The 24,616-nt window shown below is 46.1% G+C and overlaps 2 protein-coding genes across 8 annotated transcripts in view; both read left to right on the plus strand.

Moving 5' to 3' along the window:
• Positions 1-199: 199 nt before the first annotated feature.
• On the plus strand, positions 200-10,921 carry Vha26 (V-type proton ATPase subunit Vha26). The gene is made up of 5 exons (XM_077673743.1): positions 200-432; positions 497-562; positions 4,953-5,062; positions 6,057-6,240; positions 10,408-10,921. Exons 1-5 carry the CDS (start codon positions 400-402, stop codon positions 10,681-10,683), a joined length of 669 nt encoding a protein of 222 aa, XP_077529869.1. The 5' UTR covers positions 200-399; the 3' UTR covers positions 10,684-10,921.
• Positions 10,922-11,229: 308 nt separating this feature from the next.
• The window catches only part of LOC144142319 (anoctamin-2-like), a 33,344-nt gene continuing 19,957 nt past the window's right edge, over positions 11,230-24,616 (plus strand). For 2 of the 7 annotated variants that reach the window (XM_077673732.1, XM_077673736.1), the window contains exons 1-4: positions 11,230-11,497; positions 15,348-15,432; positions 18,130-18,183; positions 20,244-20,506. In XM_077673732.1, coding sequence (XP_077529858.1) covers positions 15,396-15,432; positions 18,130-18,183; positions 20,244-20,506 — 354 coding nt within the window. In that variant the 5' untranslated portion in view covers positions 11,230-11,497; positions 15,348-15,395. Of the gene's footprint in view, positions 11,498-12,039; positions 12,182-13,556; positions 13,678-15,347; positions 15,433-18,129; positions 18,184-20,243; positions 20,507-24,616 lie in introns of those variants that run through there. The other 5 variants (XM_077673733.1, XM_077673734.1, XM_077673737.1 and 2 more) reach the window with 5 other exon arrangements.

The raw sequence follows: 24,616 nt of genomic DNA on the forward strand, positions 1-24,616 counted from the left end.
CGGCTAGTGCTGCTTTTTGCGGCGCTTGTGTGCAAACTTTGCGTTTTTATGACAATATTCCTGATATTTAAACGTCATAAAAATAAATTAATACACATTTGAACAAGATAGCCGGCCACGTTAACGAGTTCAGAGAAAAACAATAGTGTTAGACGTCAGCGCCGGAAGACCGGACCGGAAAGGCTTTACGGTTGCACTTCCCCCCCGCATCTGACTGTCCAGAAATCCTCCCTGTTCTGTGGCATCGTCACATGACAGCGTCTGCATCGACCACCTTTAACTGCAGTTGCGTTATTGCCTGGTATAAAAGCTTCTCCCAAAGTCTCAAGAAGCTGTAAGTTTCGGCTGAGAACACCGAAGTTTTGACGTAAAGAAGCGGAATCCACCCGTTCAGCCGCCATGGCTCTCAGCGACTCCGATGTCAAGAAACAGGTGCCTAGGCAAAGCTCCCCAGTTTCCCAGCGGGCGAAACTAATTCTGTCTTGTTGTCTTTCAGATTAAGCACATGATGGCCTTCATCGAACAGGAGGCCAACGAAAAAGTGGAAGAAATCGATGCGAAGGTAACTATCCGGCTCCCTTGAGCCGTTACGGTGGCCCGTAGTGATGAAGGGGGGCAGGGCACGGCGGTCTGATTTACGTATCTGCACTGTACGCAGTCGTTTTTGCTTCAGTAGGAGTGGTTGCTGCGTCTTTGCTCTCGTGAAAGCCAGGGAAATTATTGTAGTGCGGCTGTGGCCCGGAAGAACGTCCGTGCACTTTCGCCGCAGGTGACATGATTTTGGGTTTGTATCCCAATTTTGGTGGCGCGCACTCCAATCCCCCTCAAAAAATTTTGTTCCAAAACTTTGTCAGATGGACGAAAAGTTTGGGGCAAGTTTGATATGAATGCAATTAAATGAAGTGCCTAGCCCGGGGTGGTTCGATCGTGCAGCAAAGTGAAAAAAAAAAGAAGAAATTAGTTTAATTTTCTCTTGAAGCATTCGGACACTCGCGTTCAGTGCAACCCCTTAGTTTTTCTTTGGTCAGTGACCTGGACGTATCACTGTGAAACATCATATAGTCCAATTTTTTTTGTTTGCCTCATTTATTAGCTGCTTCACTGTATAAATGAAAGCATATTATGCACTCAAATGTTTATCATTTGTGCCTCGGATGTTCTCGTTTTACTTTCTTAAAGCATCAAGATTTTGCTTTTAGTAGAACTAACTGCGAGTGCACGGGTCCTGCATCGGTCCAGGTTTATTACTGGCAGTTTCAGTTTCAACGACATCAGAAACAACGCTGTAATTTTGCTCCAAACACATGCAGTCACTGGGGCAATTAGTGCAGAGAAATATGTAGTACAACAGTACACAATTTTTATTTATTTATTTATTTGTTTATTTAAATACCTTAAGAGCCCAGGAGGCATTACATAAGGGGGGAGACATACAGGAGGTTACTACAGCATCAGTAAAACAGCATGTCGCATATGATACTAGTAATCGAAATGGCCAATAGCACAACCAACATTACTAATAACGCAGTAAGTAATAAACACAGTAAGCAGTCCGCCATAACAGAAAACATATTACAAGAAATAGCAATAAACATTCTCTACGCACACGTTATAGATTAAATGCAAATGGTAACTAGAAATTATTGTCGACTTCCAAGTGAGTGAGTTAGTAATGAAGATTGGAAAAGCGAGGGTTCTGTAATAGCGACGATGTTTGAGGGTAGTGCGTTCCACTCGTTTGTGGATGACAAAGTGGTGAAAATTGATATTTCTTAGTGTGTGAGTGTATGGGATTGACCTTATGTACATGATCGACATGTACAGCCGTGAGCTGAAGTAAACGGACCACGGGAGCGGTGGCCAAAACTAATCGCTGCGCCGTCTGGTTGCGCGGCGCCTGCTGTCGAGACCGCGTACAGCGCAGGCGCGGCCTAGCAGTACAGCACGCATGCCGCTATCGCTCGCTTCTTCGCATTTGTCTAACGCTTCGATAAAATGACGCCAGGTGAACCGCGCTGCCCTTTTGCTGTCTGCTGGTCAATACACCTGTGGAAACGGCGCGCTGGCGCAATGGGCGCCAACGCGGCTCTGCTGGCAAAGTTGGTGATTACGTCGTGCTTCAAGTTTTTTTTTTTTTTTTGCACCCCACCCCACCCCCGCGTCGTATATTCAAGCAGAAAATGAAGCAGGAAAAAAACAATGTCCAGTCGAAGAAAACAAAACGAAACACCATCTTTGTCAGTTTTGAGCATAGATGATAAATTATAGCGTCCCGAGAATTTAGCGAACTCGAAAAAGTATTGATGCTAACCTTACATGCTACGGTTTTGACAAATACTGCGGTGTTTAGGTATGTACTGCGTTGCTTTATGAAACCTGGTTTGCCGTATGCGGCATATGTGCCATTTTGCAATTGCTCGGGAAAATCCAGATTGGCAATTTTTTCAGGTTCGAGGCACCGACACATACATTTAATGTAAAAACTGCATTGCGATAGGAGATACCTATTGAACCACGCCTTGAATGCCGAGCGTCTATCGAACCGCATGCAAACTGCATTTTTCGATTACACTTATTTGCACTTGAAAACATCATTGACAATTCTTGCGCACTTCTGTGACACGAGTTGAAATTGAAGGATTTGATCCAAAGGAAGATAAAAAAATTACTAGCTTATGGTGTACGGTATGCGGCAAACAAACGACAGTACACTTCAAAACAGCCAAGTTTATTTACACGTATTATTTTACAAAGCGTTACACAGGGAGGGCCGTCGTTCTCAGATGGGGGTCCGCAGACAGAAAGAGGAACGTGAAGACACTTCGGACTCTGTGGGTCCCTCCGCGATACTCCCGAATTCCTTTTTTTTTTCCAAACCCTGCCACGAACTAAAGAAAGTGGATTTGCCGCATGACATGTTTGAATACGCCTCCACACAGAACAAATTTTTAAGCTGGCTTTTTGAACAACGTATGAGTTATGCAGAAAAGCCACACTCAAAAGGCGGGCATGGAGATATGTTGCGCGACTTTGGCTGCAAGGGTTTATTGTGAGACAATAGGACACGTATCACCGTATTTCATCGTGGGGTCCCCCACCACTTTTGCAAGCCCAGAAGGAGTCTTCGGCGCGCTACCGGCAGAGTTCCACTAGCATACAAAATCGGAGGTCACAAATCCTAAGTCCTGCGGGCAGCTAGCCCTATTTACTTCATAACGCCATACACTTAAACTTAATTACAAAAGTCCCCCTCCCAAAGAGACGTCACAACAGAGAGTGACGAGGACCTATCAATTAGTCAACACTAGGCCGCTGAGCGGCCACAAAGACAGTAAATTAGGGTGTACACAAATAGCCATGGGACCCAACTCTGTCTCTCTCATGCGGAAATTTGAGGGCGTTTATCAATGTCACGCTATCAAACAAATAACAAGACAACAGATCTCAACTTAGAAACTTCATTACTTAACAAAAGAGTGCAGGTGCTCCGTAAATCCCTAGCCATGCGATGCACGCGTAAAATTAAGCTCCGCGCAGAAGATTCCCTTCTTTGATTGCCGGCGCCAGTATTCTGAGAAGACGGGCTGAGCACGCATTACAAAAGAGCCATCACTCACTCCGCAAATATATCACAACAAGCAAAATAGTCGGTACACCATCTTGAGCTAAGAGAAAGCACCCACGTTGGTTGGCCATTTTTTTTCGGATGTATTTACTGCAATGCTTTCCCGCTGGGACCTCGTGATACCGAAAAATAAAAAAAAAAAGGCTACGAGCCAACGCAGACACAGTACGCTATGTGCGGCAGCGAAGCACCACGGCCGCATATCAGGTGAGTCGCATCGTTTTCAATGATAGGGCGGTGCCCGGCAGTGTTCCTCTAACTGCGCGGCGTGATTCCCCTGGCGCTGATTTATCGAAGCAAGAAGCAGTTGCGAAGAAGCGAGCGATAGCGGCATGTGTGCTGTACTGGTAGGCCGCGCCTGCGCTGTGCGCGGTCTCGACAGCAGACGCCGCGCAACCAGACGGCGCAGTGATTAGTTTTGGCCACCGCTCCCGTGGTCCGTTTACTTCAGCTCACGGCTGTACATAACATGTTGAACATGTGTCCTCATTCGCTGCCTGTCATTCAAAGCTGCGCTTGCACGAGTTTCCAACTATTCGTGGTCTGCTAGCCGCTGGAGCCATAACTAGAGGAGATTGAAGTGTTCTCCTGCATCCTTTGAATTTTGAAAACATTCTTCCTTGTTACCACTGACAGATAGTCACTTGTTTATGCGTACCCGTTTCGGACACAAACAACACGTATCACTTGAAGCAAGTTAAAGGAGCCATGAAGACAAAATACAAGTTGTGTTCATTAGAAAGACTGCTTAGTCCCGATAACAATGACACCAATATCATCACAATCTTCGAACAAATAACGGAGATATTAAAGAAAAGGTGTGAAGCAGTCGCGACCCCCTAGCCAATTTGCCGCAACTTTTTTATGATGTCGCAGAACCTTGTTTGTGCGATTGGCGGCCGCCTAACTGACCTGTCGCGACGACACATGACTGGACGTCTGCAATGGGGCCTCTAGTTCCATTTGACTGCTTCACTTGAATGCTAACGTACAGTTAACGCACTGAAAATTGTTTTATTGTTGGCCCGTATGACGTCATTCTTGCTCATAACACGTCACTGTGGCGCAAAATTTGAAAGTTTTTAAATACTTCTTGCTTTTTTTTCATTAAAAAACATCTTTTGTGGCTGTAATGAAGCTGAGTGAGATACTGAATCCTAGTTCTTTCAAATTAAACGAAGTTGTATTTCTCTTCATGGCTCCTTTAAAGAGAACGCATGGCGTTTTGGTCGTACTCACTCGGGTTCCTCCTTGCACACTATCTGCAGTGTCCATCGAGTCTAGGAGCGCAGTTCGTTTATTTCTGAAAAATTGCTTCTTTGCACAGGCTGAGGAGGAGTTCAACATTGAGAAAGGTCGCCTGGTTGCTGAACAGAGGCTGAAGATCATGGACTACTACTCCAAGAAGGAGAAGCAGGTGGAACTGCAGCGCAAGATGTGAGCGCCCCGTCTGAATTCTCGCCAATGCTTCTGTAGTTCCAGGCTAGGACGTTGGGAAATTGTTTTAATGACTGGTCGGTTAGCGCGAAACGTTCAAAATACTTACGTCTCAGTGCGAAATGTTCAGAGTTACTGGTCACGTTGTGTGAAACATTCCAAATTGCGCAGTGCGAGGCATTCAGTGGTAATGTTTGCCTAGCACAATACGTTCGGAATTGCTGATTAAGTAGCGTGAAATATTCAAAATTGCTCATTGTGTAGTACGAAATGTTCAGAATAGCTGATTGCGTAGTTAGGTTACGTCTTATGTTTGGCCTCTGGAGAGCAGATTTCAAAAAAAATATATATATATTTTATTGTTGACTTTGACTTGCAGAGCGAAGGGAAAGGAAATTGAGGACTGCTTGTAGCTGCTGTGGACAGCACGCGATTGCAGCGCCAGGTTTTCCTCGAGTATATATTAAGGCAAAGCTTTCTAGGCCTCAGTGATGGCGTTGACATCAGAGTAAAACGCACTGCAGGAAAGTCAACTTTACACGGTGGGTTTCACAAATGGTACATCAACCTTAGAACACATAATGCAACAATGGGATGTCTTTGCACACCTAAGGGACCCTTTGTAGTATGCAAAACACAGTTTCGCAGTACACACGGTTAGCGATGATGACGAAAAAATGCATTCTCTAAGCAGGGTTGGACTTTGGCTTCGCACTTTGGTGGTGTGGGGTTGGACGCTGGCTTCGGACTTTGGCCGTTTGGATTTTGCACTTTGGCTTTGACTCGGGTTGCACGAGGGAAAACTTTGCGTTTCAACCATCTTTCTCTCAAGAAAGGGGCTCTGATTTTTTAGTACGGCTCCAATTGTGCGAATTACGTCCGACGAATGCTTGGCAATGCTTTCAGCATTGAAAAAACCCTGGCTCCGTGTTCCCCCTCCAAGGCAGGAAAGGAAGAGGCTGTGATGTGTTTTCTGGTTCCCTCGTCTTTTCAGTCAGAGCTCGAACATGCTGAACCAGGCGCGGCTGCGGGTGCTTCGTGAGGGGGAGCAGCACATCAACAATGTCCTCGAGGAAGCCCGGAGCCACCTGGCAGACATCACCCACGATCCACCGCGCTACCAGGCATTGCTGCACAACCTCATCCTCCAGAGCCTGATGCAGCTGCTTGAGCCACGGGTGGGACTTTAATTGATTGATTGATTGATTGATTGATAATGTTGTCCCCTTTATATTGGGGGCAATGACACGTGTAGTCGCACTGAGAAGTTGCCGTATTTGTTTTCTTAATAAAAACTGTGCTAAAAAGGACAGGACTATGACAAGACACAAACAGGCGCATTAAAAACACGAGGGAAGGCTGATGCGCCGGAAGCGGTATATATTCGTGTTCGTCTTTCCAATAAAATTCAGTTGCGAGTCTGCGCCCATCCTGTGCCTCATCGTAGTCCTGTCCTTCGTAACACAGTGCTGCTTCCTTAAAGGGGCCCTAAATAGGCTTCCGAAGGTCGCCATTTCAATCGCGCAATCGCTAGAGTACCCCTTCACGACAACGTGTACCAAATATTACACCTCTGCGTAAAGCAGGGGCCGCACAAGCACGAAAAAAAGATTTCACTTCCTCCCCTGGCTCACCAACCATACCTTGCCGCCAAACTTGCGCGCTCTGACGCAGTTCTTTCCGGCTCTGACGCGCCTCTATGACGCACGAGACACTGCCCAGTGCGGCGCCGTGAACGCGAACCACAGCGACAGCGCTCACTGTGCAACCGGAATCTGGTGGGCGGAGCATGCGCGTCGAGTGCTAAAAAAAAAAGCGCGCGCAGGGCTTGGCGCAGCCAATGACTGCACGTACATCAAGGAGGGTGATGGATTGCCCTGTTTCTCTCGGTGGTCTTGCGCCGGGTCGATGACGTTGCGGCTTCCACAGTGCTTCGGAGGAGCTACTAGAGGAGGAGAGCCCCAGGCCTTATGGGTGGCCCCTTTTAATGAGCGATAACTCGGCTAATACTTAACGAATTTAAACAATTTTTGCGGGATGACGTTCCTTGGATAGTACTCCAGTGACTGCGCACGCAAAATCGTAACATTTGGCAGCCTATTTAGGGCCCCTTTAAAGGAGCGCTGACACCAATTTTCGGCGTTAATATTATTGCACAGTTCGCTTCCTTCACTCAACAGAATACCCTGGCTGAAATATGAGCGGCCTGCGACGCGAAGAACATAGTTCAACTGGATCTAATTTATCGCGCCAACGGAGCAGCGCGCGGAACGGCACTCAGCAAATGGATATCAGCGTGACATCACTCCAGGAGAGGAAAAAGAAGTGACGCGAGAGCGCTCGCCAAAAACGTGTGACGTTACTTCACGCGCGCGGCCCCACGAGCGGCGAGCGGGCGCAACACCCTCTCAAGCGGGCGCCGGTGACGTCCGCACAAAGCGGTGAGGTCAAACCGGGAGGCTGTCGTATGCGCCGTTCGGGATGAAAGCGCGGGAATTTGAAACAAACAATTTTCAGGCCGTTCAATGTAATGAACTATCGCGCGCTGAAGTATTTGAAGTGCTGTTTCAGGTTCGCCAGACCATTAAGCATCGATAAAAGCAATAAAAGTGTAACATAAAATTTTCGTGTCAGTGCTCCTTTAAGAATACTGACACGAAATTTTCCCGTTACGTTCATTTTTTCCCCGCTGCTATGGGCTCCTGCAAACACACTAATCACAGAATGGCACATTCGACGGTTGATCGCAGCATATATAATTATTTACAGCCTCGTTTATTTGTGTCAGTTTTGGTTTCGACGAAACGAACATCAAGGCGGCTGCCGTGACAGAAGGGCACTCTTGACGTCACTGTTCTCGTTCGACCACGGTCGGTCTGGAAACGCGCACATAGTTGTGTGTGCCGGGGACGTCAGTCCCAAAACTGTGATGTGAGACACAACGTGGAGCAGTGGGCGCCCACAGCAGCCAGCGCCTTGGCTACATCACGGGGCGCTGATGCAGGTATCGAAAGGGTATCTGTTCTGAGCTTTCTCGTGCGTGCAAGAATTCAAATTGATTTGAAGTATGTTATGCTGAGCAGTTATGGTTGAAACTTCCAGGGAGGTATCTCACTGTAAAAAGGAAGGTTTTTTTTTCATAGATATCTCTCAGCTTTGAAATTTGGTGTCATTGCTTTCAAATGCAACAGCAACTAGCCTAACAACATGGTGTACTAATTGTGTCGGTGTTGTACCATTCAAATTTTAGCGCTGCTCTTAGCAGCAGGCCCAAATTAAATTTTGCCCACTACTGGTGCCACGGCCCTCCACTGTTCCGTTCTGTTGATCTTTTTGTAAATGTAGTGCCATTGACGGATGCAGTGGCTGCTTGGAGGTGCTGTGGAGGAATAAATAGCTAGAGAAACAGATTGGGCCGGGCAAAGGTGTATGGAGTGCCCCAGGGATGTACCCTGAGCCCTCCCCTGTTACATTTACCAGGGAAACGTGCACTAGTTGGTGTTTGCTTAACTTTGACATGGTAACAGCGTAAAAACGAAGACTAAGGATGAGAAAGAGCAGACAAGGTGAACACCAGTTTCGCGTGTTTGTCCCGTCTGCTCTTCCTCATCATTAGTCTTCCGTTTTGTGCTGTTACCACGTTGAAGTTAACCCGCCTGTGTTCTTTTTCTCCTCCTCACCTGCTGTCGATTGATGAACCGAATGTGGAGTGTCATGGCGTTTCCTGGAGTTGTTTGAATTGGAATGGTGTCACAGGCATGGTGGGATTGGTTGCCCATGTGTGTTGTGTGAGAGTAGGTTGTGGGATGGTGGAGAGGGAGAGATGCTGTTCCTCACAAAGATGGATAGGAGGGCTGTAAGGACAAACTGATACGTTTCAACAGAAAAATGGTGTGTTTAAGGAATGCTAAGAGGGAATGATATGACTAGCTTACAGATACACTAGTGGAGCTTTGTTCTCTCTCTCTCTCTTCCCGGCCGCGGCGGCCGCTTTTGTGCTGGAGGCGAAAAGCAAAAACGCCCGTGTGTACGAGATTTCGGCGCACGTTAAAGATCCCCAGGTGGTCAAAATTAATCCGGAGCCCTCCACTACGGCGCGCCTCATCGCCTGCGTTGCGTCGGCGCGTTAAACCCTACAGTCAATCAATCAATCTCTCTCTCTCTCTCTCTCTCTCTCTCTCTCTCTCTCTCTCTCTCTCTCTCTCTCTCTCTCTCTCTCTCTCTCTCTCTCTCTCTCTCTCTCTCTCTCTCTCTCTCTCTCTCTCTCTCTCTCTCTCTCTCTCATGAGGAATGTACTTTATGAATGAAACTTGTGCTTATCGTTAGAAAGGAAAAAGGGGAACCTTTCATGTTTGAAACGCAGACAGACGAAACACAATGAGAGGACAACACGAGCGCTCGTGTTGTCCTCTTCTTGTGTTTCGTCTGTCCGCGCTTCAAACATGAATCAGATCCAACTAGCTCAACTTTCCGTTCTACGGGGGAATCTTTGATAGATGCACGGAATTTTAGGAGTCGGGGAGTAAAATAAAAAAAATGTCAGTAAATCGGAACTCGCATCATTTATTACATTGCTTTTTTTTTTTTTTTTCCCCTTCGGATTTCGTTGGATTTATGTTCAGATATCTGCAGTTGTTTTCCCGCAAGGCGCAGGCATCCAAGACCGCTTCCAATTCAGTTCATAACACAGGAAGGAGAATAGAGGAAAGAATACTTCATGAGAGAGAGCTAGTAACGCGTGAAGCGGTGGTGGCTGAAGGGCCGTGGCCTGTTCGTATCTATTCCTCCACAATATACAAAGAAGTATTTCTTCTTAGTCCGTGTACTGACAACAGGAGAGGGTGTCAGGAGTCGCGGTGCTGAGCTAAAATGTGAAAAGGGCAAATTATTTGGCAAAGTCCGAAATGCAGGAACATTCAGTTAGTTCGGTATAACCTTATGACAGATACGTGCGGCTAACTATTTAGCTCGCGCGGAAACTCTGATTCTCTGAACAGCGTCTGCGTCGAGAAGGCTATGTAAAGTAGACATAGGTAACACTGGCTAACACCAAAAACCGAACAGGATTCCACATAAAGATCTATCACCTGCGAAAAGAGTATGCAGGGAAATTTTCAGGGAATTCTTGAGAAACCTGCGGGAAAAAATGCTATAAAATGGGTATTTGTCAACCTAGAAATCGGAATTTTCCTCCCCAGTACGGAACATTACTGAGTGCAGTTGGAGTAGCAGCGCCTGACGATAACGTGCTCGCAGCACTCAGCACACTTATTGCAGCCATTTCTGTCCGTGCTGAACTAACACACTGGGGCAGTCGATGTAACTCGCAGCGATGTGTTGCACAGGTGTCGGTGCACTGCCGGCCACAAGACGCAGCCCTCTTGAACCTGGACGCCGTGGCGCAGAAGTTCTACTCGGAGACGGGCCGGAAAGTTGACCTCAGCCTGCAGCCGTCTCTGCCGAGCCACATCTGCGGTGGGATTGAGCTGCAAGCCAAGAACGGACGCATCCGCATTTCAAACACCCTCGAGGCGCGCCTTGAGATGATTTCGCTCCAACTGCTGCCAAGTATCCGCACCGCGCTCTTTGGAAGGAACCCAAACCGCAAATTTGACGACTAGTCCTAAACTTTATTCCCCTCAACCCCTTCAGGTAGTCAAGACTGTACATAGTGAGGGGCTCAGTGGCCTATTGCTGCGTCCATAGTTATTGTAGAAAATATGGAAGAACTGCTAGGTTCCCCTCTGTGTTACAGGGTGTACATGTCTTGGTTGTTCCCAAGCTGTTACGAGTTTGCTTATTTACATATTTGAACTTGGTTGTAAATGTGCTGTAATAAATGCATGTTCAAGCAACACTGGTACCTGTCAAAACTTCAAATGTCTGCATTGGGGAGGGTGGGGAGTTTTTTTTTTTTTTTTTTTTTAGTGCTTTTGTACCATTCAGCTTCATTTTAAACCATTGCTTAATTTACAAAGCCATTGCACCACTTACGAAGTTTGCCCCGGCTGTCGCCTGGCTCACAAATACACCTCGTTCATGCCTCGTTTTATTTTCTACCCAGGGCCATCTCTCGTTGCCAAGCGAGTTTAAAAACGAAAAAAAAAGCACAACTAGGTCAGCCTACGTACCCATGGCAACCGGATGAACTGTATCGGCAGTGCTCGCAAGGCAGTTTGTGTGTAATCGCTATCGGCATGACGTCATGGCGCCGCCCATGACGCTGGGAGTGCTCATCACGGAAAGCAAATGGTGCTAAAAGCGATCGGTCGCTGCTGATCTGCCGGCAATGCGTGGCTCTCAACGTTCTGCAACCCGTGTTTTGCCTACTGACATCTCGGAGATGAAATTCTCGGACCTTTCGTACCGCGCCTCGCGGCGTGCTTGGGAAGCGAATCTACGAGCTGTGATCACGGAAAAACTCTCGGCGACCAGGTACGTAATTTCGAGACCTTGAACAGATTTTTCACGCCGCGTAGCGCGCACTTACGTTGCCGGCTGTTCCCGTGTAGCGGAGAAACTTTAACGTAACGCCACTAGATATTCAAGAGCTGAGTCGTTCGGGATGCTCATCTAGGGGCGTGTCCGCGTCCGGAGTTGGGAACCCCCCCCCCTTTTCCGGTTTCGTAACCCCGTGTTCAGACCTGCGTAATACGCGCAACTAAGAGCATCGCTGGCAGACTTGCTTAACACGGTCCAGCGAATCCAAGGGAAAGAGGTTACTCTCTTTTTAGTCGCAAAGGCTCATTTTATCGAATAAAGGGCTGAGTCTAAGAATAGCTTCATGAGCATCCGATGCAGTGCGTCTGTTTATAGAGCGGACGATGCTGACATCCGTAAACCTGCGTAAACGCTTGCCCGAAGTTTGGTACGACGTGATCTACCCTTTGGTTGCGCTGACGAGCTTCTTACTTTGTCGCGAAAGGAGCATCCTTGGAGCCAGATAGTTGACAGGCAGGATTTGGCATTCCAGTATCGGCTGCGAAGTAAGTGCAAATGCTGCTGCTTTTCAAGCGGCCTTAGCTGTGCACGAAACGAGCTAAGCTGTGGAGAAAAACACCCAGGTTAACGGTTGCAGCGAAATAAGCGCGTAAAAGTTACTGGCTTCAAAGTGGAGAGGTGCGTGCGATTTTCCTTTTTTGACCGTTCCAAGGCCACATCCCTCCAACTTCGAATGGTGGTGTGTGTTTACGGTTTGGCGATGACGTTTCCGCGCTCTTCGAGCGCTGCTTGGAATCGCACTCATCTGCATGTGCTTTTTACCGTAAACATGAAACTACATGGCGTCGGTGGTGCCCTATTATTCCCTCTTACTTTGCTAAAGGACGTAATTCATCCCCAGTGCGGTTCGGACTTCAAGGGATCAGTCTAGCTGATTTGTTTCGGCGGCAACAGTTCGGGCGCGAAACGTTATAGAACGGTAATGTTTTTTTTTTCTTTCTTGTTTTTAACTAACCAGGGTAGAAAATACTTTTTCTCCCATAAAAAAATTGCCTTCTCTCATTTTTGTAAGTATGCTTCAAGTGTTATTCACAGTAGCACTTTTTTTTTTGCTATGAAAACCGTTTTGGATAGTGTCACTCGCAACTTTCATAGTCAAGACCATGCCAAGGGTCGCCCCCTTTGAAGTCCTGCATTAAACTTTATGGGGAACCATTTGGGAACCTTCTATTATGGGGGTCCTTTATATGTCCCCACTAAAGGAGCCATGAAGACAAAATACAAGTTAAGAAGACTGCTTAGTCCCGATAACAATGATACCAATATCATTGCAATCTTCGAACAAATAACGGAGATATTAAAGAAAACGTGTGAAGCAGTCGCGACCCCCTAGCCAATTTCCCGCAACTTTTCTATGACGTCACGGAACCTTGTTTGTGCGATTGGCGGCCGCCTAACTGACCTGTCGCGACGACACATGACTGGACGTCTGTAATGGGGCTTCCAGTTCCATTTGACCGCATCACTTGAATGCTAACGTGCAGTTAACGCACTGAAAATTATATTTTATTGTTGGCCCGTATGACGTCATTCTTGGTCATCACACGTCACTGTGGCGCAAAATTTCAAAGTTTTTAAATATTTCTTGCTTTTTTTTTGTTAAAAAACATCTTTTTCAAATTAAACGAAGTTGTATTTTCTCTTCATGGCTCCTTTAAGTCCCGCACAGGACATTGTGGGGACTTCTGCGCTGGCAAAAAAATATATAAAGACAAAAATGACTCGTGTTCAAACTACTGCTTTCACATTTCTGCAGTATTGTCACATTTATGGTGGGAGCAGCAGTCACGTTATTGGGTCGCTTCGTTGCCTCGCTTGACAGTTGACAGAGCTGTAAATGCCAAAAGCACATGCTGCTCATCTCAGAAGAGTGCGCTGCCCATGAATTTCTAAGAATATGCCAATGTGGCTTTATTAATAAATCAGTGGCAGGCAAGTGTAATTGTCCTACAGATAGCAAGGACTTTGTTTTTTTACATGGTAGTGAATTGCTGGAGCAGAAAAGATGCAGAGGAGCTTCAGCTGTTGACTGGTAAACATCTCGGGTCTACCAGAGCCTGTGCTTGCTGGGAACTGGAAAAAGTTTTAGGAACGCCTAAAATTGTATAAAAATGGTGGGCTTTGTTCAACACCCCCTTGTACGAAGTGCTGCATATTTACACGATCTAAATGTAGTTACTGCTTGGCTTTCTAGGCTCTAGAAATATTTGGTAATGAACATTTTCAATTTTGCATGTCACATTAAATCAAGCCACAAGTGTGTTGTAACACTCTCCAACCATGTGGTCATGATCGCTAGCAACTTTACATGTTGTGGCATTGTAATCGTGCTATTCCATCATATTCTATCAAACTTCAAAGGTTGCTGCCCTAAATGCTCTGCCCAAACATTTGGCAACAATTTTAAGCTGTGCCATGCATTCCAACACTGCTTTGTTCGTCAGCAATTCGTCTTTTCGGCGACGACTACACAAAATTAATCGAGAAAGAGCATTCTGGCTCGGTTTTAAAACTAACGAGACACTGTAGTGAATCAGTTCCTCATTCGTTTGTGGCTGCATTGTTTGTTTCACGCATGTAAACCTTTATTTCAGTATCTTCCAGGTGTATGATGCCATAGAATATGTGCAAAGCTCAAGAGGCAAAATAAATCAGTATAAAAAATGCAAAGTTATCAATAAATATTATGTTATGTGGCGAAATTTCTGTGCTGAAGTGACTTACTTCTGAAACAAATAAAATCTCGCATGCATTCGACATGCGTAGTGTCTTTCGTCTCTCGCTCCTTGCTTGACGATGAAATGTAAAGTTTGCGCTTGCGATGGCTTCTGCAAAAATAAATTCAATAAATTACCAAATTAGTAGTGCTATCAGTCCTTGCGACATCTGTGCTGGTGTCGAAAGCATGGCAGACGTCAAAATCTGGAACGAAAACATAGTTTCGCTTGAGACCAGCATGGGGAAGCGACGCGGTGGTGAAGACGTCGCTGTATTTGAAAGAAAGCACAGTTTACTTTTTCTTGTAAAAACACGGGAAGCTAGCGTCTTCCTTTATTTCTTATTAGGGTGAGGGCAAGGAAGAGGAACCCTTAGAAGAAAGGTGACCATGTTCCCAGTTGCAAAAAATTATTCATTAGATAACAACTAGCCACAACTTTAGGGCTTCGGGTGGCGCTTATTGTCATCTTCACTGCCCTTATCCCTTGTCTGGGTTGTGGTGAGAGACTCTGTTCGTGTGCCATTTATTGCATCCCATTACCATCTTCCCGGTACTCGCGTATGGGGCAGAAACTTTGAGGCTCACTAAGAGGGTTCAACCTCAATCGAAGGCAACTCGGCGAGCAATGGAACGGAAGATAATAGTAGGTTGGTGTAATGTTAAGGGACAAGAAGAGAGCGGAGTGGTTCAGGGAAAAAACGCGTGTCAAGGACACATTAGTAGAAATTAAGAAGAAGAAATGGCTGCGGGCAGGGCATGTAATGTGCAGGCAAGATAACCGTTTCTAATTAAGGGTAACGAAGTGGATCCCTAGACAAAGCAAGTGTGGCAGGGGGCGGCAGAAAGTTAGATGGGCAGATGAGATCAAGAAGTTTGCGGGGATACATTGGTTGCAGTTATCACACGACCGGGATAATTGGAGATCCATGGGAGAGTCCTTTGCCCTGCAGTGGGGGTAGACAGGCTGATGATGATGGTGACGACGACGATGATGATGATTAGCCTGAGGCTTCTATTATTAAGCAATAGCAATCATCATCAGCGTTGCCCTCTTTCCTGACCCAGGTTTTTTTGGTAAGAGCCCGCCGGCGTGAGTGACCGGGAACAAGCAACATGGCCGCCAACATCTGGCAGGATGCACTCAACGCCGGTAAGCTTTCGATGACACAGCAAAAGCCACGTTGTTTCCTTCTGCAGCACAACACAGCTGCATGACCACATCGACCCTTTTTCATCGGCAAGCTTCCTATTCGCAGGCTTTAGCAAAAGACCCGAGGTACAGTCTTTGTCAAAAGTTTTTAGGCCACATTAATAGTAATAGGCCACAAAGAAAGGGAAAATACCAGCGTTTCTCTTCAATTAAGACTGAAGTGTTTTATGCGTGGAAGCTGGTGAAAGCACCTTTCTTGCTGTCGCAAAATAGTTTGGTCACACCTCAGCATTGAGTTTTGTGGCGTACTAACTTCTGGCACGGCCTAGAAACTTTTGACAACAGCTGCACCTTTTATGCCTTCCAAAGGAACTAACTGTGCAGTATCTAGTATCTATTTGTAGCTTAGCTTCAATAGCAATACCAGGCAGTATTGTTATTGAAGCTACAAATAGATACTAGGTACTGCATAACAATTATGCGTAACAATAACTGCGTAACAATTAGGCAGCATCTCTACGCGTTGGCAGAGATGCTGCGTAATTGACGAGGCAGGAAAAGTGTGTGTGCATATAACAGACATAACCAAGGTTACACCCCATGGGTAGATGGATAGTCTAAATTTGGTTGATTGTATAGCTGCAGTGCATTTAAAACTACGCAAGATGTTTCTCGGGGCTGGACTCATATTGTGCAGACCCAAGAAATTGACCGTGCAATGCAATTTGTACATTCTATGATGCAAACCATCAATGTGTACACTACTATAGGTGTTTTAGTATAGAAAAAAGAGCGTAGGTGCTTTAGCTGCAGTCAAAGATGGGTTGTCAAGTGAGCAAGCTTCGAAGCAAGCTTTGAAACCGGTTCTTTCTTTTTCTACTTTTTTAAGGCTTTGGAGAAGTCGTAAAGAAAAAGGAGGCTAGTGGCTAATGAAAAGTGTTCGAATATAGCAACATAAGTAAGTGATCTGCACTCATTTGCTCGATGCATTGAAGTACTATAGTGCAAAACTAGCCAACAATCAGGAAGACATTCTATTCAGTGACACATTGGCAAATCAGCACGAATTGTACACACGTGCACACTTTTAAAAAATAATTGTTAATTTTTTTTTTGTTTTTTAGATTTCTGTTGCCACTTCGTAAGACATTAAAACAGGCAGTCAATCAATACGTCAAGAGAGTTTTATTGTAAGTCATGTTGGGAAGTTAGAGAAGGATGTCCTTAAGGGGGACGTGGCAATTAAGTAAAGCTATTTTTGTTATTTATGGATCAAATTTAGTCAAATTAGGTGAATTTATGTATATAGCTAACCTATGGTAATTACAAAACTTAAATCAGTTTAAAATGTCTTGTGTACTTTTTGAGTTACCAGACTAATTACCTTCCCAAAGTTGCCTCAACATTAACTAATTAGGCGAGATCTCAACAAGACTATTATGTCAGCATGATTAGGAAGGCCTAGTCTGTGCAAGGAAGCTATTATATTATTGCTTTATTGCCTTTAAGTATCCAAAAAGAAAGACCAGAAGTTTCACTTTGTTTTTCACGTGAAACTGTTTCCAATTTCGAAAGAAAGGTGAAACTTTTCTTGTTCTTTTTTACACCTAAAGGATATAATTCAATAATCTGATAGCTTCCTTGCACAGAATAGACATTTCTAATCCCACTGACGTAAAAATCTTGTTGATCTCTGGCCTAATTAGTTAACTATGCTGAATGCAACTTTCAGGCAATTAGTCCTTTAACTTAAAAAGTATACAAGGTATCATCCATAAACTGATTTCAGTTTTGTTGTTAGAATGGTTAGTTTCATAAATGCTTCTAATTTGACTCAAATTGGTCTATAAATGAAGTCATTTTACTTGCCACGTCACCCCTTAAGTGAAAGACTGCGTCAGGACTTCCTGCAGTGACAGTGAGCGACTCCCATCTCGTTGTTGGCTCTGGTGGTGCGAGGTAGCGCATTAGCGGCCCCCTAGAGTGCTCTGTGTGTGTGTTCACGTGTGACCGTGCCAACTCTCACCCCCCTATACCTGCCACAAGGAGCACTGCTATTCTGTGTCCGTCTGTAGGCCTGCCCAATAGGGAAGGCTACACAAGCTCACCGCTGAAGGTAGGTGCAGGGTCACCACCACTGCTGTAGTTTAGTTTTACCCGCTGTGGTTTAGTTTTGCAAATGTATATTTCTGCTTTGTGTGTACGCTGTAAGCATTTGCACGTGCTTCTTTGCTTTTTCTGCCGTAGCAACTTGTTGCAGTGGCCAGGGAAATATACTGTTCGGAGGAGACCTACATGTTCCCAGTTGCAGTGGCTAGGTTTCTTCTTCTGAGGAAATTTACCAGAAAAATCGCAAAACAACGAAACACAAGAAACTGCGAACAGATACAGCTCTGTGTCTGTTTGCATTCTCTTTCTTGGGTTTGGTTGTTTTGAACTGTTTGATCTTTTAAAATGTACCAACGCCCAATCTTCCATTTTAGAAGAGAAAAACTTCCCTTTTTTTTTTTGAGATATAATTTTTATCCCTGTATCACAGCATGTCCGGTAGCCAGCATTCTCCAGGATGTTTGGAGAAAACCAGGTTTTCATTTCTGCATTTATAAACGCATATACTGAACCTTTGATAGCAGACGTCTGTGTGCTATTCTTCCTTTTATTTTTTCCTGTTTGATTTCAAGCTAATTCCTGTTGCAGGTGTAACAGTTTCTGCCGCAGAAAGACCGCATCATATTCTAACTGGCACAAGTGGTATGGTGCTTGATAAATTTCAGTTTGACCCTGGATTGGTGGGGAGTTATCGCACGGTGTCTATTGTAACTATTCACTTTGAGGTAACGACACAAAAACCTAGCACCCGTCGTAGCTAAAAGAGGTGGCGGTAGTAGCGGCCTGCTAATGCAACAAAGTCATGCTCGTAACGTTGCTGCTGCTTTGCATGTCTGAAGCGTGTTGGGTGCAAACATTGCGGACCATGCAGTTCTACAGGTGCATGCTTTTGGCACTGGCCACGTCTCTCGACTGCTTGTACAACTTTGGAACGTTGGAAGGTGGAGTTGGTTGTGCCTGACAGGCGCCATGTTGGGTCGAAAGACCCAAGAGGAGGAAGATGGAAGGTGTTGCACCTGTGGATGGGAGACACGCAGCTTAAAGGGAACCTGCAACACTTTCGATAAGCGCTTTCACTCTTTCCTTCACATCTGAAACCACTGCGAAAGCTATGGTTATTGCCAGCACGGAGCGGCAGTGCGTGATTTGCTCATCGCACCAGATACGCCTTCCATTTCTGCTTTGTTTTTGCGGCATTTTTTTTTTTGAAGTTGCTATCGAAAAGCGTTCATTGCTGAAACTGAAGGAAAACTGGCCAACAGCCGCTACATGACCTTAGTAACGTAATTCGAGATGCGAAGGATGTCAAGACCGGGAAAGAGAGAAAAATCTTTTGAGCGAGTTTACAAGTTATCTGATGGGCATAGAGCAGTAATTTTAGGCTGAAGTACTTTGCAACCTTCTAATAGAAGTACTGGGTGTGTTGGGTGACTATGTTCTGCAAGCATTTAAGATTTCAAAAAAAGTCGAAAAAAGCGTTGCAGGGTCCCTTTAAGGTGAGTGGATGGCGTTCTAGCTCATATTAAAGGAGGGAGTGTCCTTGGGCAGAACATTAGCTGCATGAAACAGATGGCCTGTGGACAGTATTACCAACAAGGTTTCAGTGGTTTTTTGGGAGAGAGGAGAAGATGGTGGAAGTGTAGTAATATGTGGATTAATGTGGTAGTAGCATTTTTAAGCAACTCTTGGCGGATTTTAGTGTATATGATGGTGGTAGTGATGGGTTAAAGATACTTCGGACTAGCTTTCCCTTTCTGGTAGAGAGTGGCCAGAGTGGCAGCAGAGGGTTTGGTGAAAACATTTGTGGACAGGGATCGGCTGACGACAAGGATGGCGGGGGTGATGATGAGGGTAACTAACATTTGGCAAGGCATCCTTTTTGAATAGTTTGTGATGGGCCTAGAAGCAGAGAGTTAACAGGCTAGGTGGAGGAGGAAATGAAAGTATTTGTTTGGCGCAGATTGCGTGATGATGATAACGATAGTCACAATGATGAGTGCATGGTACTTTAGGCAAGCCATCCTTCTTGGGTAGTAAGTGGCGGGGTCAGAAGACAGTAAGGGCCAGGTAGAGTGATGAACTGAGAACATTTGTTGGGCGGAAATTGAATGATGATGGTAATGATGAGGATCACTTTGCAAAGGGTTCTTTTCGAGCAGTAAGCAATGCGACTGGAAGCAGAGGGTGGGAAGCTGGGCAGGTTAATGAAATTAAAACATTTGTTAGTAGAGATTGGATGATGATGATGATGATGATTAGTGTAAGTACATAGGGCAAGCCGTCCTTTTCGGGTAGGAAGTGATGGTGCAGAAGAGATTAAGCGCTAGGTATAGTGATGGAATTATAACGTTTGCTGGGCAGAAAGTTAGATGGGCAGAGGAGATCAAGAAGTTTGCGGGGATAAATTGGTCTCGGTTAGGACAGGACCGGGATAATTGGAGAACCATGGGAGAGGCCTTTGCCCTGCAATGGGCGTAGATAGGCTGGTGGTGGTGGTGATGATGATGATGATGATGATGATGATGAGTGTAAGATACATAGAACAAGCCGTCTTTTTGGGGAGGAGAAAGTGACCAACTAGAACAAAGCAAGGGAAAGGTAGAGGGATGAAATGAGAATTCCTGTTGGACAGATATTAGATGATGATAATGATGTATTCAGATGTGTGTGAGCAGCTGCCCTCTTACCGGCCACCCGTGCAGAGCGTGCCACGAGCGCCTACGAGCGGGCGCTCGACGAAGAGAGCGTTCTGGTTGCCATGGGGGACATGAAGCCGTCGCCCAACGGCGACAGCCCCGTGGTGGAGCCCGCCAATGTGGATGAGAGTGGCTGCGTCTACCTGACCGGCTCCCGGCGCAAGGTGGACTTTGTGCTGGTCTACTCGCCCGCCAAGAACCAGGCCGTGCGAGACATCTTTGAGGAGGAGCTTGTCAAGGCGGGACTCGTCCTGGAGCACGTGCCGCAGGCAAGGCTGCTTCCTTCCCCTTCCTGCTGTGTATTTTAACCCTTTCACTTGCACTCCTGAGAAACTCGGGCGACCGCATGTGCGCACACCCCCTGCGACGCCCTAGTACTGTATTTACACGATTGTGGGTCAACTCGAATGTAGGTCAATCCCCAACGATCTCCCGCCACTTGTCAAGAAAATAAAAAATAGAGAACACACGAGCGTATTCCGCAACCAAAATACATTGCTCACCTGGCCTACAGCTCACCGTCGCTGGTGTCTTCACTAGTGCTGCTGCTGCTGTCACAGCTGCGGCAGTCTCACTGTAGTCGTTGTCCAGTGTGAGCCCAGTAAGAGCAGGAAAAGAAGTATTGCGAGCGAGCGAGCTTTTGGAATAACTCGTATACGCAATAGGTAGAGTCGGAAAGCAAACACGCAGTTGCAACTACATGCTGCATCTGATGGAGGCGAAAAGCAAAAACGCCTGTGTGTTCGAGATTTCGACACACATTAGAGATTCCCAGGGGGTCAAAATAAATCTGGAGCCCTCCACTACGGCGCACCTCATTGCCTGCTTTGCATTGGTGCGTCAAACCCTACAACCACTCGACTACATGTTGCAACTAAACTGTTGCGTCCCCTATCTCTCGTTTGGCTTGCCATCGCCGGCGAAACAAGGCTCAGTTTCAGTACGATTGTACGACCGAAACAAAAATCTCCCGAATATGCACCCGTGTTTGGTCAAACCTTTCTCCAAGTCTGGCCAAATTGCGCTGGAGCCACCTGACAATCCAAATTAATCCTTCATCAAGTGGCATCGTTATCAGTGAAGAGCTTTACAAGCATATTCGGTCATGCGCGCAAGTTGAACTGGTCAGTAGTACCACAGAAACGCTGAGTGCGAGAGGCACTTCAGCATAGTAAAGAAAAATTGCACTCAGTTCCTAGCAACCATGCCTAGAGCCCCTCACTTTTTGCGGCGGAACATTTCGAATTCTGCGATTCTAAATAGGGGAATCTGCAAAATTCCGCGGCAACATCGAAAAGGCATAAGGCTCATGTACAGTTCATTTTTTAGACACTTCAGACTCCTGACATGCTAGATTTCATTTAAAACTGACAGAAGCTGTTGTGGCTGAACATCTGGTGATGCTTTGTGCTTTCTTCACCAAGAGAATGGCGCTTGTGAGACACGATGTCGCCATAGCGACTGAATTACTTTTCTGCGTCAACAGAGTTGATTGGCACCGACAGTTATTTAAGGGCAGTGGAAGAAAGTGTTGGAGTCAGGTGTTCCATCCCAGCCCAGAAAGCCGGGACATCAGAACCTTCACCTGGCTTTTCTTGTTTAGAAAGAAATGGCGCCAAGTCCCTGTCACTAGACTTGAGGTCTTGGGCAGACTTTGGGTACACTTTCCATTCAGCAGCTAGGGCTAGGGATTCTTCCCAAAGTCCAGGAACGGCCCCAAACTCTGATCTCTTCTCTGAGAGACACCCAACTTGCAGGGGATCCAAGCACCTCACACTCTTGAAGAACTTCCAAGTGTCACAAGTATATTAGCGCCTTGCTAGCCACTTCACTCATTGCACCCTTCATTTTGTTTGCAATCTGACGGGCCCTGTTGTGTGCGTTGTTCTCTTTCTGTCGCTATGGCTAGGCCCCTTGATTCGGGTGGAGGCTGCGCCACCTAGCCACTTTTATTATTTGACAAGGTTGGAATATGCAGATACAAATTGAAATTTTCAACAGCAAAAACGTTGCAGACAAATAATAGAAACTATTTTGCCATTAGTAATAGAAAATACCACTTTTCCGCCACATTTCACCAAATCTATCGTTTTGGGGACGTAGCGCCACACTTTTAACAGGTTTTTTGGATTTCCGCGGGAAAACCTTAATTCCGCGATTTTTTGCGGAATCGCGGAATCGCAGAAAGCTAGGGGCTCTAATCCATGCCTGGCACAACGCTTAGTCGCATTCCTTTGCAAAGTGTCGCAGCAGCGAATATTGTCGCCCTGGACAGGATTCCCAGGACGTCCTGAAAAGGGCTGCGCCAGCCACATCGAAAATTTGGCAACTGACCAGTGGTTTAGCTTGTTAGTAGCTTAGACAAAACATTTCAGTTCCTGCTCTGTTAAAACTAAATTAAAATGCGTGTAAAGTGTTCCATTCTGCTCGGTACTAATTTTTCTATCCCAGCCTCAGTCAGATCTCCCTAATGCCATCCGGGCGAACCTGACAGCTCGGCGATTGGCTGAGGCCGCCAAAAGCAAACGCAAATTTTGCCGAACGAGCTGCTTTTGCTTATATGTAATACATATTCATTTTACAGCAGTAAGAATGGTTCGGTAAACAATGGAAGTTACGAAAGTACACGTAAACATGGAAGTACTGATGCGCACTGCTGTTGGCACTGGGCGCACTATGCTTGTTTTAGTTGCACAGCACTCTGCCGCTTTGGGGTTGTCTCAGACGACACTGACCGATTAGCGTAAGCGACAGTGTTACGTGACCCTGTTTGTCGAGCATACCCCATGTTTCACTAAACGAACGCTACCTATCGTGACAAAAACAAGCCCAGGGCAAATATGGTTAGAAACAAAGCAAAGGCAGGCAGCAGCCCCGCGCAGTATGGTGACGCCATCTAGGAGGACTAACGGTAAAAAATGCTTCCATAGTCTCACTGCAGAGTAAACAGCGCACTAACGTTCGCTTGAAGACCTGCCTTTGTTACGTCATCCCAGACATCATGAAACACACAATTCGGAGGGAGAATCGAAATTTTAACTTAAGTTTATTAATTTCTCGGTGAATAAAGCATCGTTTACTGCCGGACAAGTGCTGGGGGCACTTTGAAACATGAAATCTTTCGAATAAAGTTGTTTGTCTGTGTGGCCCCTTTAAAGGGTTATGAAGAGAGCCTTCAGTACTCCATTGCGCGAAAAACTGGCATTGTTGTTGTTTGGAACAGTCAGTGGGTGGCGCAGTAAAAAGTACGTAAAAAACACATTTGAGTTTGTATGGAAATTGAGCCTAGGTTTCCAGTGTAGGAGCCTATTGGGTTACGAGCTCGCTACCTCAGCGTATTGTCAGCAGCGGAACTAGTGTAGTGTGTGCCGCATGGCACGGAATGATGACGACACACGAGTAGAACGGGCGCTCCCCCAGCCACGGAGAACTCTGATTCTGAGGAAGCTTTAGTGTTGAAGGCCAACTGCACTCAAATTCCACCTCGGCCAAATTTTACGTATCACCAAACCAACTTGGACATGACTGGTAGCTCCGTGGAATGCGTTGTTAATTAGTTGGAAGGGTTTAAAATAGCTCCGTCGCAGGCAACGCTGCACCTGCTGGCAGATCGCGCAAGCAGCGGTGAAGCGGAAGTGACATTGCGGCCAGCCCTGCGCTTTTTGCCTACGGCCAGCCAGGAGAATTGGGCGAGCCCCGCAGGGCACTCTTCTCCTAGGGCTGTGGCGAGGGCGAAGCGCTGCACGCGAGTTTGCTCTGGCCGGCCGGCCGCATGCGGCTGGTCACTGGCCGGCTGGGCCGGCTGGAACGTCGCTTCAGCCTGTCCGTAACGGCCGTGCTTTTCCCAATTTCGGTTTCAAAATCTCCGATTTTTGATGGTCGTTTGCGCCACGGATATGCATACTTCGGCTGTCATAGTTTGTATGTAGCAGTATTGTTAGGCAGAACATGCGGAAATACCGTTTTCGAAAGGTTGAAATTTTGAGTGCATTTGGCCTGGAAGTATTGCCGGTATAACTGTCGAAGTGATCCGGGGCGAAGGACAAAGGAACGAAAGCGAAGAAATATATCCAAACCCAGTGTAGCGGTTACAGAGTCTTTGATAAGTGTCACCAGTGGCTTCAAAGTACGCAAGCAGACTTAAGGGCCCTGCGAAACTGTTTTCGCCACGAGGCAGCAAGTAAAACAGAAGGCTTTTTTAAACAGTGAGCAGCTTTATTTTTTACTCTTAAATGTAACCATGATGTTAGAAAAAAAAATATGCTCACTTCCGGTTCTTCCAGGAAGAAAAACACATTCCGGATCAACTGTTTTTTCTATATGGTGCATCAAGGGTTGGCATGGTCTCTTGAAAAAAAAAAAACAGTATGTAATGCTAC

The sequence above is a fragment of the Haemaphysalis longicornis genome, unplaced genomic scaffold (genome assembly GCF_048455015.1).
Source record: "Haemaphysalis longicornis isolate Haplotype H1 unplaced genomic scaffold, Haemaphysalis longicornis Haplotype H1 scaffold_6, whole genome shotgun sequence".
In the NCBI taxonomy this organism is placed as follows: Eukaryota; Metazoa; Arthropoda; class Arachnida; order Ixodida; family Ixodidae; genus Haemaphysalis; species Haemaphysalis longicornis.